This window comes from Pieris rapae, chromosome 20 (genome assembly GCF_905147795.1).
Source record: "Pieris rapae chromosome 20, ilPieRapa1.1, whole genome shotgun sequence".
Classification (NCBI taxonomy): Eukaryota; Metazoa; Arthropoda; class Insecta; order Lepidoptera; family Pieridae; genus Pieris; species Pieris rapae.
In genome coordinates, this window is record NC_059528.1 from 4,907,613 (window position 1) to 4,923,279 (window position 15,667).

Genomic DNA, 15,667 nt, shown 5'->3' on the forward strand with positions numbered 1-15,667 from the left:
CTTATGTGGATGACTTTGAGGACGATGGGCCCAGTTAATGTTAGGTATTATATGTATGTTTTGGTTTATTTTTATTTTTCTACTGTTATAACTGTTTCTAGTACTTGAAATTGGTTGGGGGTGATAAGTATACCCTCCCCCGACCTCAAAATCGAGGTATTGAATTGTAAACCTTAACCATTACTATTCCTTGTTGAATGTTTCAAGCAATTGAAAATAATGATTGTGCAAAAAAATGTGTTAATTAAAAAATATATAATGCTGTAGAAAAATAACAGTCTATGAACACATATTTTTATTAAAATTTGAAAAAATCAATTTCAGTAAGCCAGTAGCTTGTACTATCCTTTATACAAATGAATTCACAATATCATTACTATTCCTTTTAAATTAGTAACGATTTGGAAGATGGCATACTTGACGTCATTGATAAAGTAACTTATTTTGTCTATGGTTTTAAAAAGAGTTAGCGGTTTCTATAACCCTATTGTAAGAAAGGGACAGCAATCACATTACCAACGTAGTAACTTATCAAATCACCTCTCAAAATTCATTCTATGTTGCGACATTCTTCCGTAGTCTATGGTAGTGCTTGAATTGATCACTGTCGAAACGAGATTCGGGAATCTCAAAGGCCCCGCCTATAAAGTATTCTGTAAATATTACTGAAACGGCTCATTCGCGATGTTTTTATAAAATATAAGTTTTAGGTAATAAAACAATATTGTTTAGCTCAAGTTCTTTAGTATAATAGAAATTGGTTTTGTTAGTAAGCCAACTAACAGTCATAACAGTTTTGTGAGATTTTGCAGATATAAAGTTAGTAGTATACAAAGTATACAAAGTGTAAAGTATTAGAGAAGATAGCACTAAAATATTTGTGAAAAACATTTTGTGTTACAACGGCAGTTGAGTGATATTACAACTATTTTAGTGGGTGTTGTCATAGCTTTGGATTAGGTCATCGAGTGCCGCGAACATGTGTGCCGAAAAGTTGTCGTATTATTAATTCTGTTTTTAATTTCTCAATAGATCGACAAGCAGTACAACATTGCAAAAATGGATACAAAAGTGTTATGTTTCTTCGCTTTAATTTCTCAAGCGGCGGCTCTGCGTAAGTATACACTTTTAAGTACGATAATAGAGCTTTAGCAGCTTTACTGTTATCACTTTGCTAACGTCTCGCGCGGCAAGTTCATTAACTTATTTGTTTATTTCTCGCAACAAAGAGATAATGCTTATGTTATAAGCGTTTTAAATAATTAACTTGAGTAAAATCAAAACAAAACAATTGTATTTTCTAATTAAATCATTTTAATTTGAGGACTATTACATATTATATATCTTAATAACTTAATTAAATCAAACAACTCAATAGTTCTAATTAAATTCTAAATTGAATATCTAACTAGCTATCATATTTTGTCTCTAAATTCCACTACTCATGTGAATAGCTAGTTTCTTGGTTTTATGTTTGAAAGTAAGAGTTTCAAACATAAATATTCATAATATATGAAAACTAAATGTGCTCAAGAACACTGCATTATTATAGCACTGATCTGTTTCTTTGTCATTAGATATATATTTATATATGGTGGTTTTATTGTTTTATATTAATCCCTTTATGTAGGCTGAAGTACATTGTTGGGAAATTTAAATTTAAAAGGTGGTCTTCCGCATCTGAAATCATTCTTATTCTAGATTCTAATTATATTCCTCAGTAAAAATATGTGTCATTTTCTAGATAAAATTAGTTATTAATTTAAATGTAATATTTTTATTTTTGTTTAAACCAACAAATAGTTATATATAATATTTTCTTCATTTATTACTTTGGAAATTAAAAAAAATGACATAATGGCAATGTTTTAAGCATTCTGACCCCATTACTTTTGACAAATGATTCAGTTTTTCATGCATTGCATGTATACTATGATTACTCATAATTTACAGCAATGCATGAATATATATGTAGAGTATAAATAAAAATGTGTAATATAAGACTTTTGTATTTCATATTCAGTTCTATTGAAAGAGATAAATATATTCTCTTAAGTTTAATGTCAATGGTATGAAAGAATAATTTGCTTAAACAAAATAATAACAAACAACACACTATGATTACATTCTTATCTAATACAATTACATAAAAGAGAGATATATAGTAATATATAAATATATTGTCAGGTAGACTAAGATATTAGATTATAATAGTCTCTCTAACACTAAAATCACATGAATTTATAATTATGTTTTTCAATCACAAGTAGCTAAACAAGAATACAAAGTTTCTGTATACAATTTTATAATATGTTTTATAGCAATCTTTATTGCATTGTCATAAAAACTTTGAGAATCATCATCATAATAGTAAAACTGTCTCGCTAATATTGGTCACAGTACATGCCCTGGCTAGATATAACAAGAGAAATGTTGGCAGAATAATTTAGAATATTGATAATAAAATATTGTGTTGCCTCGGCTACATTAAATAAACTTTACTTATACCCATTTAAAAATTGCCAAATTTATTATAATATTGTATCCATCGCTTGAATATATTACATTCAGAATTACACACATCTTACACAGTATTTCAATTATCCAATACTTAAATCTCAGTGCAATAACACACTTGTACTGTTGTTGCATAATTAAAGCACTTGTTCCCCTCACTAGTTGAGAGTTAGGGAATGTTAGTTTTATGAATATTTAAATAAGGGTTAGTTCATAGTTAGTTTGTTTGTCTTTGTGCCGTTGCAGATTACAAATATAAAAATCTTCTAGACCTATTAAAACCTGTAGATATAATAGTAAATTGAATGTTTTAAAATAAAATAATATTAAAAGCATAATATATGTTATGGCAACTTAATGTTTTTTTTTTATAATCATAGAATATTCATTATATCCCGTTATTTTATGTTAGTAGACACATTTACAGTTACGCTTTTTTAAAAGATTTTGTCAATTAGAGAGTCAATGTAAATTTATCTATAATAAAAGAAGAGTAAGATCTTGGTATAAATTGATTTTGTTTACAGTGACGTCACCGCCTCGGATAGTCAAGCAACCGACTGTGGAAGAACTGTTGTTCCAAGTGGCACAACCAGGAGAAGTTGACAAACCCTTCATAATAGAGTGTGAGGCTGAAGGAGAGCCGGCGCCTAAGTATGTATATATTTAACTAGATATTGCGTACCTGAGTGTGTTATGCATTTGACATATTCTTAAAAGAGAAAACCCGCACACACACCACGCAATCAGTTATGCTACTAATAAGCGTGTTTAAAATGAATAAAAAAATAGTTTATTTAGTTATACATGGGATTAGATATAATTTTTACGTTGGAAGATTGGTTAGCCAGACATTAAGAAATGTCAAAAGCATTGCCTGTGTCAGACCCATCCGGCACTGGCCAATTATTTTGTAATGCAATGTAAAATTTCCAATATTTCGTTTATCAGGGAAATTCCGGAAACATAATTTACATTTGAATCAGTCACACTATTCATTATTTAACAATGGTTTACGTATGAATTGAAATTTCCGACTGTCATTTTATTTAAATATATAAAATGGTAGTCTTTTTCTTTTTATATACCTATTAAGATTTGTATGTTTGTAACGTATAAACTCCGAACTTATCGACAAATGTCCAAGATTCACTCACCGTTCTAATGGCTAAATTATTCCACAGCTGAAACCAATATAAAGCAAAAAAAAATATTTGTCCTAGTGTAACATTAAAAATTTGTTTATAATATACGCCGCAATATGAACGAGTCTTTGTGTGTACTGTAAAGTCGGTCGATGGGTTATACAGTTAATTTGTTAGAGCAAAACTAGCTGCATAGTAAAGGAAAATTTATTCTACAAATATAAAGCTTAACGATTTTGTTTTAATTCAATTATGCGTTTTAATTTTATATACTTACTTTACGGTATACAAATAAGCAATAAGCTGAGTATCCATAATTCCCCATAATTTATTATCAATATTTTTAACAGCGTTTCAGAAGGGTTCGAGCCCTCGATTACAAACGATATAAAACCCTCTAATGTAGCATTCATATTTTCCTCGTACGTTATGGGATTATTCGTGGATTTGTTACTTATTTCCCGCTATATTTTAACATAATATACGCAACAAAACAGTAGTATATATAGATATAGTTTAGGTGTTACGTAATGTCACCATACAATACCTCTGCACATGGACGCAAAATAACGTCAATAATATATTATCTGTCCCCATGACTTTTGGCCAAAGCTTGTATTTCCTGAAGCGAATAAAGCTGCGGTCAATGCCCTCGGTCCATTAGTTGTTCAAACATATCGAATTTTCTCTGAAAATTTTGCTTCAATCTCGCCTCGCGCTGGCCGGAAAAGTGAGCTGGTATAATTGGTTACCGTAAGTGGTATGCGTGTAATTGATTCAAGTTTTTTTTGATGTAGCGTTTATGTGTCGCGACTACTTGTCTCTGTGTTACGGTCATGCCTATTCGCTTTAACATTTATGGTAAGATAAACGTGATTTAGTATGCTGCCCAGGCGCATGTATCAATTAAACTTATGTAGTTAAGAGAAGATTCATCGTGTCAAAATATTTCTGAGTAAAATTGCTTCGATGCATGACTTAATATGAGATTGTGCCGATTTACCCAAGATTTGTTACAACTGATGTATTTCCCATCGTTGTTTACGTGTTATAAAAATATCTTTAATGTGGAGCAAACGCTATACAGCTTATTTAAATTCAGTTATTTTTTAATAATATCCGCTCATACATATTATAATAGAACAAGGTATTATAATTCTTTTGCGCACATCGCTCATCGCTCCAAGTAGGTACTAGGAAAAAGAATCTGACGAATCTAGGAGTCTCTCTCTTAACTATTCTTGAATAGCATACTGAAAGACTGTTAATTCTATTCTATAGTTGTAACTTAAATAATTAGGCCCAGTACAAAGGTTAAGGTATGAGATTTCTGTTAAAAACATATGATTGCTTTTTCTAAGTGGTTAACAAGGTTGAGAGTCGCACGCCGAAGGCGTCTTGTAGGTTTATTGTTAGTTCTTGCCTTGGCTTCGGTGTCCACCTAGGATAGTCTATAGAAACCAGATCCATGTAGGACTAGGTCAAGGCGTGGATACCTAAGCTTTGTGAGCGCCTACGAGGCCTCGACACAAGCGGCTGTATATGATGTGAAACAAACATTTTATGAGTGTGTATCATATTTTAAATTACTTTAATTGTAATTTGTTTTTATCACTCAATTTTATTAATTACTTAATGTGGATGTTTACATATTTTTTTAAATATTACTGCATTGGTGTTACAACTTTTATAGGTCTTAAATTGTGTCTGTTTATTAGATAATGTTTATTATGCGATTATAGACATCGTAGTGTAATTAAGTCAAAATAATCGGTTGGTTAATATAGGCGGAGTCATAATAAACGGATTCTATATACAGTAGAATCCTATATTAAAATGATTTCTACGGGCCTTCGGCCTTAGTAAATTGTATGTAAATAAAGAATCCCATAAAATAAGCTCCAGAAAAGTATACATCAATGATATATTTAAAAACGTAATTTCACTTTGTTCTTTTTTATTTAAATCATGTACGTGCTCATATGCAGTATGTAATTTATCGCCCTTAGTCATACGTATTATCGGAATACGGTAACAAAATTGCAAAATATACTGAATGCACAAAATCCTAAAAGTCATAGACTCGTTGGAGCATAACGATGCTCGCGACTCCACAAGGGTTCTTACATACATTTTGTATTGCAATACAAATATTGCGTCAAACTTGTAAGCTTAGGGTAAAAATATACGCAAGCTGTTTTTTGTGGTAGTTTTATGATTTTAGATAAGGATGAGTAACGTAAATGATTATTTTTCCATCTATTCACAATACTGTACGGAAGATGACAGAAGTGGATGCACAATACATATATTTTTTACGATTTTTTTTCACGTATAAATTGGTAAAGATACGATACTAAAGATACGGCTAAAACTAAATTTTACGCCTCTAAACGTATTGGATTTTGGCAAACGGAATATAAGGGTAAGGAACATTTAATTGAGATTCTAGTTCCAATTATTTACTTAATTTTAACATATGTCAGTCTTGTCTCAAGTTCATAAATTCTTTGTTAAGGTGGCGACTTACATTGAATATTCGCTCGTTGTGAGCACGTTAGAAGTCGAATATTCGGCATTCGATCAGCTCGATTCCAGCGCTGAGCCCTCGAGTGCGTTCCACTCTGCTATCGGTTTTATGGCGAATCCCTTTGAATGTTACATTACAAGTCAGTCGCCACCATCTATACGACCGCCATTTTTACTGAAACTGTGAAAGGGATTGAGCACAGGCGAATCGCGAATATTCAGCATTGAACATCGTGAGCATGTTCACAACGAAGAAGTATTCATGCGAATATTCACATCGAGCGAAAATTCGCTGTCAGTCACCACCTTTACGAATTAATAATTCACCGTTTGTTATGAAGATAAACGCTAATATCTGCCTCGTGCCGATATGTAATTTTTAATATATTCTTTGAATTCACTATAATAATGCTCCGGCGTAAAATCCGCAGCCATTGTGTTTTTTGTTAGCGTGTTTCGAAAGCGGTCTGTAAGCAACGGACTACAAAACACCCCGCAAACTTTTAATTCGCGATCTATTGTTAATGGCTGCTTTGGATTTCCGCTTATTTTCGTAGTTCGTAGTTTGGCAGCGTATAAATGCGTAATAAAGAAATTTTCACGATATTGACTCACGCTTTTCTAATATTGTCCATATAGACATTAATAATATCTTTTAAATTATTAATGGGATTGTTAAAAGGGTTAAAAAAGAGTGTGTGTACTTATGTAAACGCGTTAGAAGTTATACTTCTTTGGCGTATGGAAAAAATAACTAAAATGCAGTAGTAATTAACGATAAATATTAACATTAATCAAAAAGATTTTATTTTAATAAATAAATTATTAGTAAATACTATCACCGTCGTATATGAAATTGATTAAAAAACACCAAAATAATATTTATTTATTCACACTGTTTAATTGTACTGTTACGAAACACGTGTTCTAAATATAAAAATACTGGAATATACAACTTGGACATAGTTATAGATTTCCATGCGACCTGGACCTAACTTTACGATGTCGAATTTAGGTGTTGGTGTGCGCGCGCATCGTAAAAATTCACTGTCATCATTTTTCTCCATCGCGCCAAAATAAGTGTAACTTCAAAAAGCTTTAAGTTATATTTTGAACGAACGAGCTATGCACTATCTATAAGAAGATTTTTTAATCGTATCATGCCGCGCGCTTGGGCTATGCATATCCATCCAATCAATGCAATCGGTTATGGTAACTTTTAGAATCGATTTTATCCGGAAACATGAATTAGTAGTAGTCGATTGTTAATTTGGGAAAATAGGCGTGTACATTTGAACGAAAATCAAAACCCTTTTTGCTTAAAACATAAGACATATTCCACTATGATTAAATTTTCGTTCTCTTTCTAGGAAGGTAGGTGCTTTTCATATTTTTTGTCACGGATGTCTTCTTGCTACGTTCCTGACATATCTCTTGTAATTTTATTACATTTGACTAGCCCTTTTTCTTGTACATAAATATTGATAATAAACGAAGTGAACGTGTAAAATTGTGGGCAGCACGCGTATATCGTCATGTTTGCGAGTTAAATATAGACGCATAACAAGAAACTGGCTGAAGCGTCAACGGATATTGAAGGGCGAGCGAACTTTTAAAACCAATTAAAAGTTTACTGCTACGGATTATATAGGACAACGTAAAACTTATATTTCCCACGCGTTTGTAAATTTAATTAAGCCTCCATAATAAACTTCGTTCTATTGGTCCAGTTCTACTTCAAATCCTATTTCGTGTAAAAATGGAAGATTATAAATTTTTTTGATTCTGATTTTTTTTAATCTTAACAAAAAAGGTACATATGTTTTTCAGAATGTCGAAATATACTGTAGGTACTGAGACTTAGCGTTAAGTTTCGTATGTAAAGCCTAATTGTTATCTAAGTAAGACACCCTTGTTTCCAGTATCAAAGAATTATATTATTAAAGTTGCCTGGGAAGCTATGTAATTTTATTGAACTTTCAGCGACCTGTTTCACTAGGTCGTGTTCCAAGAAGCGGGTAACGCTGAATGCATAATTGTCGTGCATTTATTAATACTGCGATATGGATTTTATACTAGGTCAATAGATGTATGTATATGTGGATTATCGGGAACAGTAAACTCGTATATAACCAATGATTAAGCTTACCGTTATAACGTTTCTGATCCCGATTTAGAGTTTTAAGACGAACGTCGGAATATAGGCTTTTTTATGTCGTCATAAGGGTCCGTTAAGAAAAGAACATGTAATTTTGACCTATTGAGTAATTATAATCGTTTTTGGTGTAAAGCGAGGGATTAATTTATATCTAATTTTGTTGCGATTGTCAGGCATGTTGTCTTAAATATGTGCGCTGCCACTATTCAGACAAGGTTCCCTCCGGAATAATTTCTCCCTGATAGGATCACTTGATATTTCTATGATTTATTTACACTTCGTTACCATAATATACAAATTCATACATATAAAAAATATCAGGTTACATAAGGCAACGAGCGCCTTATCGCTAACAAGGATGCTTCCCGATAAAATGTAAAAAAATATCTTGAATGTTATGTGTGCTTTATATTTATTTCTATTTTTACAGTAACTTAATACAATAGAAAACTGTTTAAAATATAAACTAAGGACATTAACAAGTAAAGATAAAACCTAAACATTTTTATAACTATTTATAAATAATGCAATTCTTGTGATTCAGCCAGTGTGCAACTAAAAATATGCGTCTCACATGTAATAAAATTCAGGGTGCGCAAGACATCTAATTTGTTTATATTATTAAAAAAAAGAAATAGTGGCGCTTCCTGTTCCGTTTTCCTGATAATTTATTTTTTACTAGTAAGCAAGGAAGTGATCAGCCTTCTGCCTGACACGCTGATGGCATTTTGGATCTAAGGCATGCCGGTTTCCTCGCGTACGTTACGTATGTGAGTGTTCAATGCACACATAGACAGAAAGTCCATAGGTCCAAGGGGCTTAGTCAAGATGCCTTAAAAATAGTGTATGTAGAAGGCAAAAAACTTAATTTCTTTCTACATACCCTCCTGTTAAGGCCTCTTGATTATGCCCCCTAGATGAGAGTCGCATGTTGAAGCCAACAGGCTCTATTAATATTTTTAATAAGAAATAAAAATAGTAGTATTCATTATTTTACTTCGTTTTCTTACACATAATGAGATTATTGAATTATCAGCAGTAACCGCAGACAGCTTTCTCGGTCGAGAGTTGGACGATTATGTTACATTATGCATTCTATTTAAATTCACAATATTTTAATGATTGCCAACTATGATTTGTGTTATTACTATACAAGCCTAAATATAACAAAAAGGGGCAATCATTCAATATGTATTCGAGGTATTTTGAATAAAGCCAAATAATCCGAGAAATAAGTACTCGAAACGTCCAATAGTTTAATTCGATAATTTTAGCGATACGAATGTTTTCCATGATGTGAAATACACTTTAAAGTTGGCGTTACGAATACTTTGGCTTTGATGGTATATATTGCACGCCAGCTACTGGTATATTATTTTTACTACTCGAACTTAAGAATAGTTCGTAAAAGTGTTTCATTATTAAATTTGTGGTTTTACGTGTTTTAAGAATATATTACTACTATTGGAATTTTAAGATTATATAAAGGCTTAGTAAAGTTAAAACAATCAATGCATCGAAGGTACATTGCGTCATCTTACGCCGTATTTAGTCGCAATCGTCATTTCGCTGCAAAGGCACTAAAAGGCAAGGTTAGTGACATCATACGTTGTATGAATACGTTCAAATTGAATGTCAATGCATTTACTGTCGATTTCTATACTAACTCTTACTAAAGGTAAAGCGTCTATGGAGAAAGCCAAGAAGTAGTTAATAGTTAACGTAATATTTCCTCACAATATGTCGTGAAGGATTTGTGTTAGAAAACATAGGCAGCGTTTCGTGGGCTTTTTAGGAACTAACGTCATATATCGTTTACATAGTAGTAACGAAAAGTTACTTCTTCGTACAGACTAATATCGGTGGCTAAATTCCATTGAACGTTGAGGCGTAGTGCGAAATTGCATCCGCATCCTATCCATCTCGACCACGGCGTTCCCCGATACAGCGCTTAGACCTAAAAGAAAAGTACGTACCTGAAAGGTCGGCAACACTTCCGCTAGCCACCGTCGTAATCCATGGTGGTTATCGTGTTCAAAATACCCGCTTGCTTGACTCTTCTTCTCAAAAAAAGTTAATACATTATTATACCCTTTGGAAAATGGAAACGTCAGTCAGAAAGTGACATAATCGAAATGGCGTTTTTTTTAAATAAATTGAAATCGATAATTTGTATACGAGTATATGTAAGCATATAAAATTGATGGATTTAGCGTTATTGTTTTACAACAAATGGATTGAAAAAAAATATTTTTCTACTACCATGTATTTTTATATAAAGACCGCACTTACTTATGTCTCTGTCGTAAGTTTAAGAGCCTAAAATTAAGGTACTTACTATGCCCATACGAGTGTAGCCATTACACCCAATAACGGCCGGCAAGAATATATATCCGGTGTATGATTGCCTTCCGCACGCGTGCCTCGGCGAGGGATATGTAAACAAAATTTTATTATATCTCTATTTCCCTGGATATTAGAGTTCAACACGCGAATTTGACTCTAAATTTTACATATAAATATGAGGTTTTTCCAAGTAAATTTTTTTGTTTTCTCCTATTTTTTGGATTTTTTTTATTTGTTTTAAATAGGGCCAATTTTTGCTTTTATATCTTATGGAATTTGTTATACATATATACAATCGTTGTAAGTACCATATTTTTTATGAAACTAGACGGCTGTCTAGTCGGCTATCGGTACCTATAGTAGAATTTTAATAGGTTCGCTCATTCTTACAATATTTAATTAATTCAAACAAACATTGAAAGTCTGTTTTTAGTTTTTAACCAACTTCATTTTTACCAAGCAAAAAATCGTGTAGCATCTTTTCCTACCTTTGCAGCCCGTTTATTGATTGAAATGAATACATTAAACACACAGAAAGTTATACTGCAAGCGTTCCACTCCCAAAAAAAATCCAAAACCATTGTTTAAGGAAGGAAACTTGCGCAAGTTGAACAACCTGCCTACGTATATTTTATGCAAAAGCTTCAGCGATTTTATGCAAAAGCTCTGACGATGACATCCCCTGTATTCAGCTGGGATTTCTCATTCAAATCCTGTATGAATGCACGATGCATTCTTTAATATATTTTTACATTTTTTATGATAGCGCGAACGTACACTTGGTACAAATTACGAGTATTTAAACTCTAGTGAATACAGCATTTAAGATGATGCCTTTATACGCAGTTTCTACGTGACGCGAATGAAAACAACTGGCTTCGATTCTCGTCATCGGCCACTTTAAAAGGCAGGGCTGTTTTCTAATTTGTCTATGATACAATTTGGTAATTAGGTTTTGTATTAATCTGTTACGTATTTAACGAGATACTGTTATAAAAAGAGAACCCTACATTTTCCGCTGTATGCCTTCGACGAAGGTCAGGTAAGGGGATCCTAATCGGCTTGCAATGCACTTCCTAGTAGCCATAAGTGGCAGTATCCGTTGGGCGCATGCTTCGATATACTGATGTATAAGATCGTCTTGATCCTTGGGGTGACTTAGGACGTGTTGATAATGGATATTAATGGGTTTCGACGAATTGTTGTCTACGTTTGTACATTTACTGGAGTGGAGTGTATATCTATATGTGTATTTTGAAGATCTGAGGTAATTTTTTTACGAATGTAACGCGACGAAGATGTGCAGCGTTTTTTGTCGAAAAAAAGCGAGCGATTGAGAGAGTGTGAGAAAAAGAGATTGAGAAAAAATACACGCTATTTTGATATATTCGTTTAGTAGTTACGTATTATAATTTTAGATGGCAATTCTGTCGCATAAAGTCTTGTGAAGTAAACGCAGATTTTTTATTTATTTATATTATCATTAGCACGTATACAGTATGTAAAGAGTGTACGTATACATATACAAATATGTATAGTGATAATACCTATATGCTGGTTGGTACATGATCATCTATTGGTGATTTTGCCTTAGTAATAATTAATTTATATAGAAGTTTCACTTCTAACATGTGTACTATGTACGCACGCACTTTTTTATTATATAGTTTTGTTAAGGAATATTTAATTTTTCCTTTGTAATTATTATGGAATGGAGTAATTTACTGATTTGATTTAAAAAAAAGATTTAATTTACTGAATTAATATATTTTGTCGTATTTATCAGACATGCATTATTGCGATTCTGTATCATTTGAAATATAAAAAAAAATATTTAGGTAAGTACATTTGTTTGACCTCTTTCAATATTACTAACGACATTTTCACTAGGTTAATGAAATAATAACAGATGCATTACTTAATTAAACACTTTGCAAAATTAATATATGATAACATGAATGTGAACACGAATGCGAAAGTAGCCTACTTTTTCGTATTTGCATGTATTTGATCTACTTTTAAATTTATCCCGATTCCCGACCCGACCTCAGCCAGCGAGATGAAAAGCGGTCAAGTGTGACGAGTCCTTTGTAGCAGTTTCCCGAGGAAAATTAGTTTCCCAGCTGTATTTTGATCTAGCCTCATTACTTACATTAAAAAGCACGCTGGATTTGTAAAAATATTTTGTAAAATTCTTGGGAATTAGAATACGGCGAGGGTTTGAACGGTCATATAACGCGTATAGTAATAATTTATTCATGAGTCAGCCTTGATTGAGTCAGGCGATCTCGTCTTCCATCGGAAATATTATGTCATGTTTATTTTTTATTATTTACTCACAACGTGTAGGAATTCTTTAATTTAATTGATATTGTTCTATTATGAACTATGATCGGTAAAGCTGACAAAGAAAACATTTATGGGAAGAAGTCACTTTGATTTCATTTGCCTACCTTGGCTCCTAGACATAATTCTAGTAATTTCCCATCCGCCTACGTAATAGGCCTACCGCTCATAGGCAATAAATCATCCATTATGCTCCTGACGTCACGTTCTAACCGAGCTATTTTTGTCCAACAGGTACAGGTGGATTAAAAACGGAAAGTCATTCGAATATACGAGTTACGACAATCGAATCTCACAGCAACCTGGCCGTGGTACCCTGGTGGTCAGCAGACCAAGAGATGAAGACCTCGGGCAGTATCAGTGTTTTGCATACAACGAGTGGGGAACGGCTACATCGAACTCCGTATTTGTACGGAAAGCCGAGCTCAATTCTTTCAAAGATACAGATGGGCCGCAAACGATGATCACAGCCCAAGAGGGGTTACCCTTTAAACTGACCTGTAACCCTCCCGATGGTCACCCCAGCCCGAACGTATACTGGATGTTGCAAGGTGAACAAGGTCAGCTCAAAACCATAAACAACTCCAGAATGACTCTAGATCCAGAAGGCAACCTCTGGTTCTCTAACGTCACGCGATACGATGCTAGCGTCGATTATGCGTACACCTGCGCAGCTAAATCCGTCTTCAGAAACGAGTACAAACTAGGTAATAAAGTATATCTTCAAGTGCAGCAGACGGGCATATCACCCACCCAGAACAAGCATGAACCAGTCAGACAGTACACTACCAGGAGAGTTGAAAAGGCATGGCGAGGCAAAAAAGTTGAACTCTACTGCATTTATGGCGGGACGTAAGTATTTTAATTTTCTTCGGGTCAAGATGTCGTAATTGAAGGGTTAACTTTACTTGAATATTTTAATGAGGAATCCAATTAGTATTTTCTAGTATGGGCTTAAGATCTTAATCCCTGTAGTTTATTTACACGGGTATATATGAGACTGGAAGGAGAATAAAGCTAGCGGCATCCTATTATCTCCATATAAGTGTCTTAGATGATATTAACGATGTAACAATTTGGCACCGCAGCCAACTAGGTCTCGCTCTTGACACAATATTGCAGATGTTCATTAGTCGTATAAAATAGATGATCATCCCGCATACATTAAAATATTCAAATAGACTTTGAATCTGTCTGTACAGGTTTTTTATTAAATGACTATTCTTAGCTCGGTATAGGATCTCGTGTATAGGCCTATGTCGACAGACATCCTGACCCAAATTCTTAACCAAATAAATTATTATTTTCGCTATATAAGTAATTAGATTTAAGAATATTACTGTTTGATAAGAATAGCATTTAAGCTAAATGGTCAGCGAATAAAGGGCTTTTATTATTATTATTATAGGATCTTGTGTGATATATACTTTTAAAAAGAACATTCATGATTTAGATAAGCAATTACCGAGCTCATTGGCAAACAGCAGTGCAGTGATGCCAACTAGGTCCCCTAGACACTATTGCATTTTCATAAATCAGTCTGAAACTGGCGCCTCATGTCAAGATGCGTCACTCCAGCGTTTCCTACGAACATTGATAAAGACTATTAATATTCATACCGTGATTCATTACACGTCATTCTAATTATTGTTCTCGTTAATAAAATCATATGACGTGCCGATCACAGCTTATATTAGTGGGTCATGCAGACCGATATCTTTGCACATACAGATTCACATCAAGCGTTTAATCAAAGATTAGCAGACAAATTATCCCTATATAATTATATAAAATGTATATCTTAATAGAAAGTTAATATAACGTACGTTTTAGTATGGTGGAAAACGCTAAAGGAAATGTAAAACGACACTTAGGAGCTTTAAGACCCTTATGTTGAGAACGTGTACGATGTAAAGCTGGATTGAGGCATTTTAAATCTTGTTTTAAAATGTCTTGAATTAGTGGTTTTGAAGAACGTCTTAGGTTACAAGCTGAGTTTTGATACTTTGGTTACAATTATTATTATTTTTTGATTATCTAAAAATTTGTCAGTCATACACGGCATTTAGTTATTAATTTCCTTGGATTCCATTTGTAAGGTGCAGAAAATTGTCGTGATTCATTTTACACCTAATAACACAATAGTATAATTATTCATTAAATTAAAAGTCTTCGAGTTTCGGTAGTAATTTTCAATTTTGGAGTTTATTATTCGAAATTCAAATTTTCAGGCCACTGCCCCAAGTGGTATGGAAGAAAGATGGTCGAACAATACTATCGTCACAGCGAATAACGCAAGATAACTACGGCAAGACATTAGTGATAAAACGTGCTGGATATGAAGACCAAGGAACCTTCACGTGTGAGATTAGCAACGGAGTTGGTCAAGCGCAGTCTTACTCTATACAGCTTAATGTTGAAGGTGAGTTTTTCAAAAATAAATCAGTATTTAAGATGTAATTTTTAAATAAATAGAACATTTAAGGTTAATGGGAAAGTATGCAAATAATTTTTTGTATAGGATTTAATTATGTATGTGGCGAATGGCCACTTCTTGTGGAAACTGTTTTAACTAAGAACTGGAAGTTTTTACTATGTAAAAGAGAGGGCACAGTCAAATGCTTCG

The 15,667-nt window shown here is 33.1% G+C and overlaps 1 protein-coding gene across 4 annotated transcripts in view; it reads left to right on the plus strand.

Moving 5' to 3' along the window:
• Positions 1–568: 568 nt before the first annotated feature.
• The window catches only part of LOC110993647 (neuroglian), a 46,202-nt gene continuing 31,103 nt past the window's right edge, over positions 569–15,667 (plus strand). For all 4 annotated transcript variants that reach the window (XR_002600195.2, XR_002600196.2, XM_022259982.2 and 1 more), the window contains exons 1-5: positions 569–710; positions 1,033–1,114; positions 3,045–3,171; positions 13,276–13,893; positions 15,273–15,463. Coding sequence is in view for 2 of the 4 variants with exons in the window: in XM_022259982.2 (XP_022115674.2) it covers positions 1,060–1,114; positions 3,045–3,171; positions 13,276–13,893; positions 15,273–15,463 (991 nt within the window). In the remaining 2 variants the exon portion in view is untranslated. The remainder of the gene's footprint in view (positions 711–1,032; positions 1,115–3,044; positions 3,172–13,275; positions 13,894–15,272; positions 15,464–15,667) is intronic.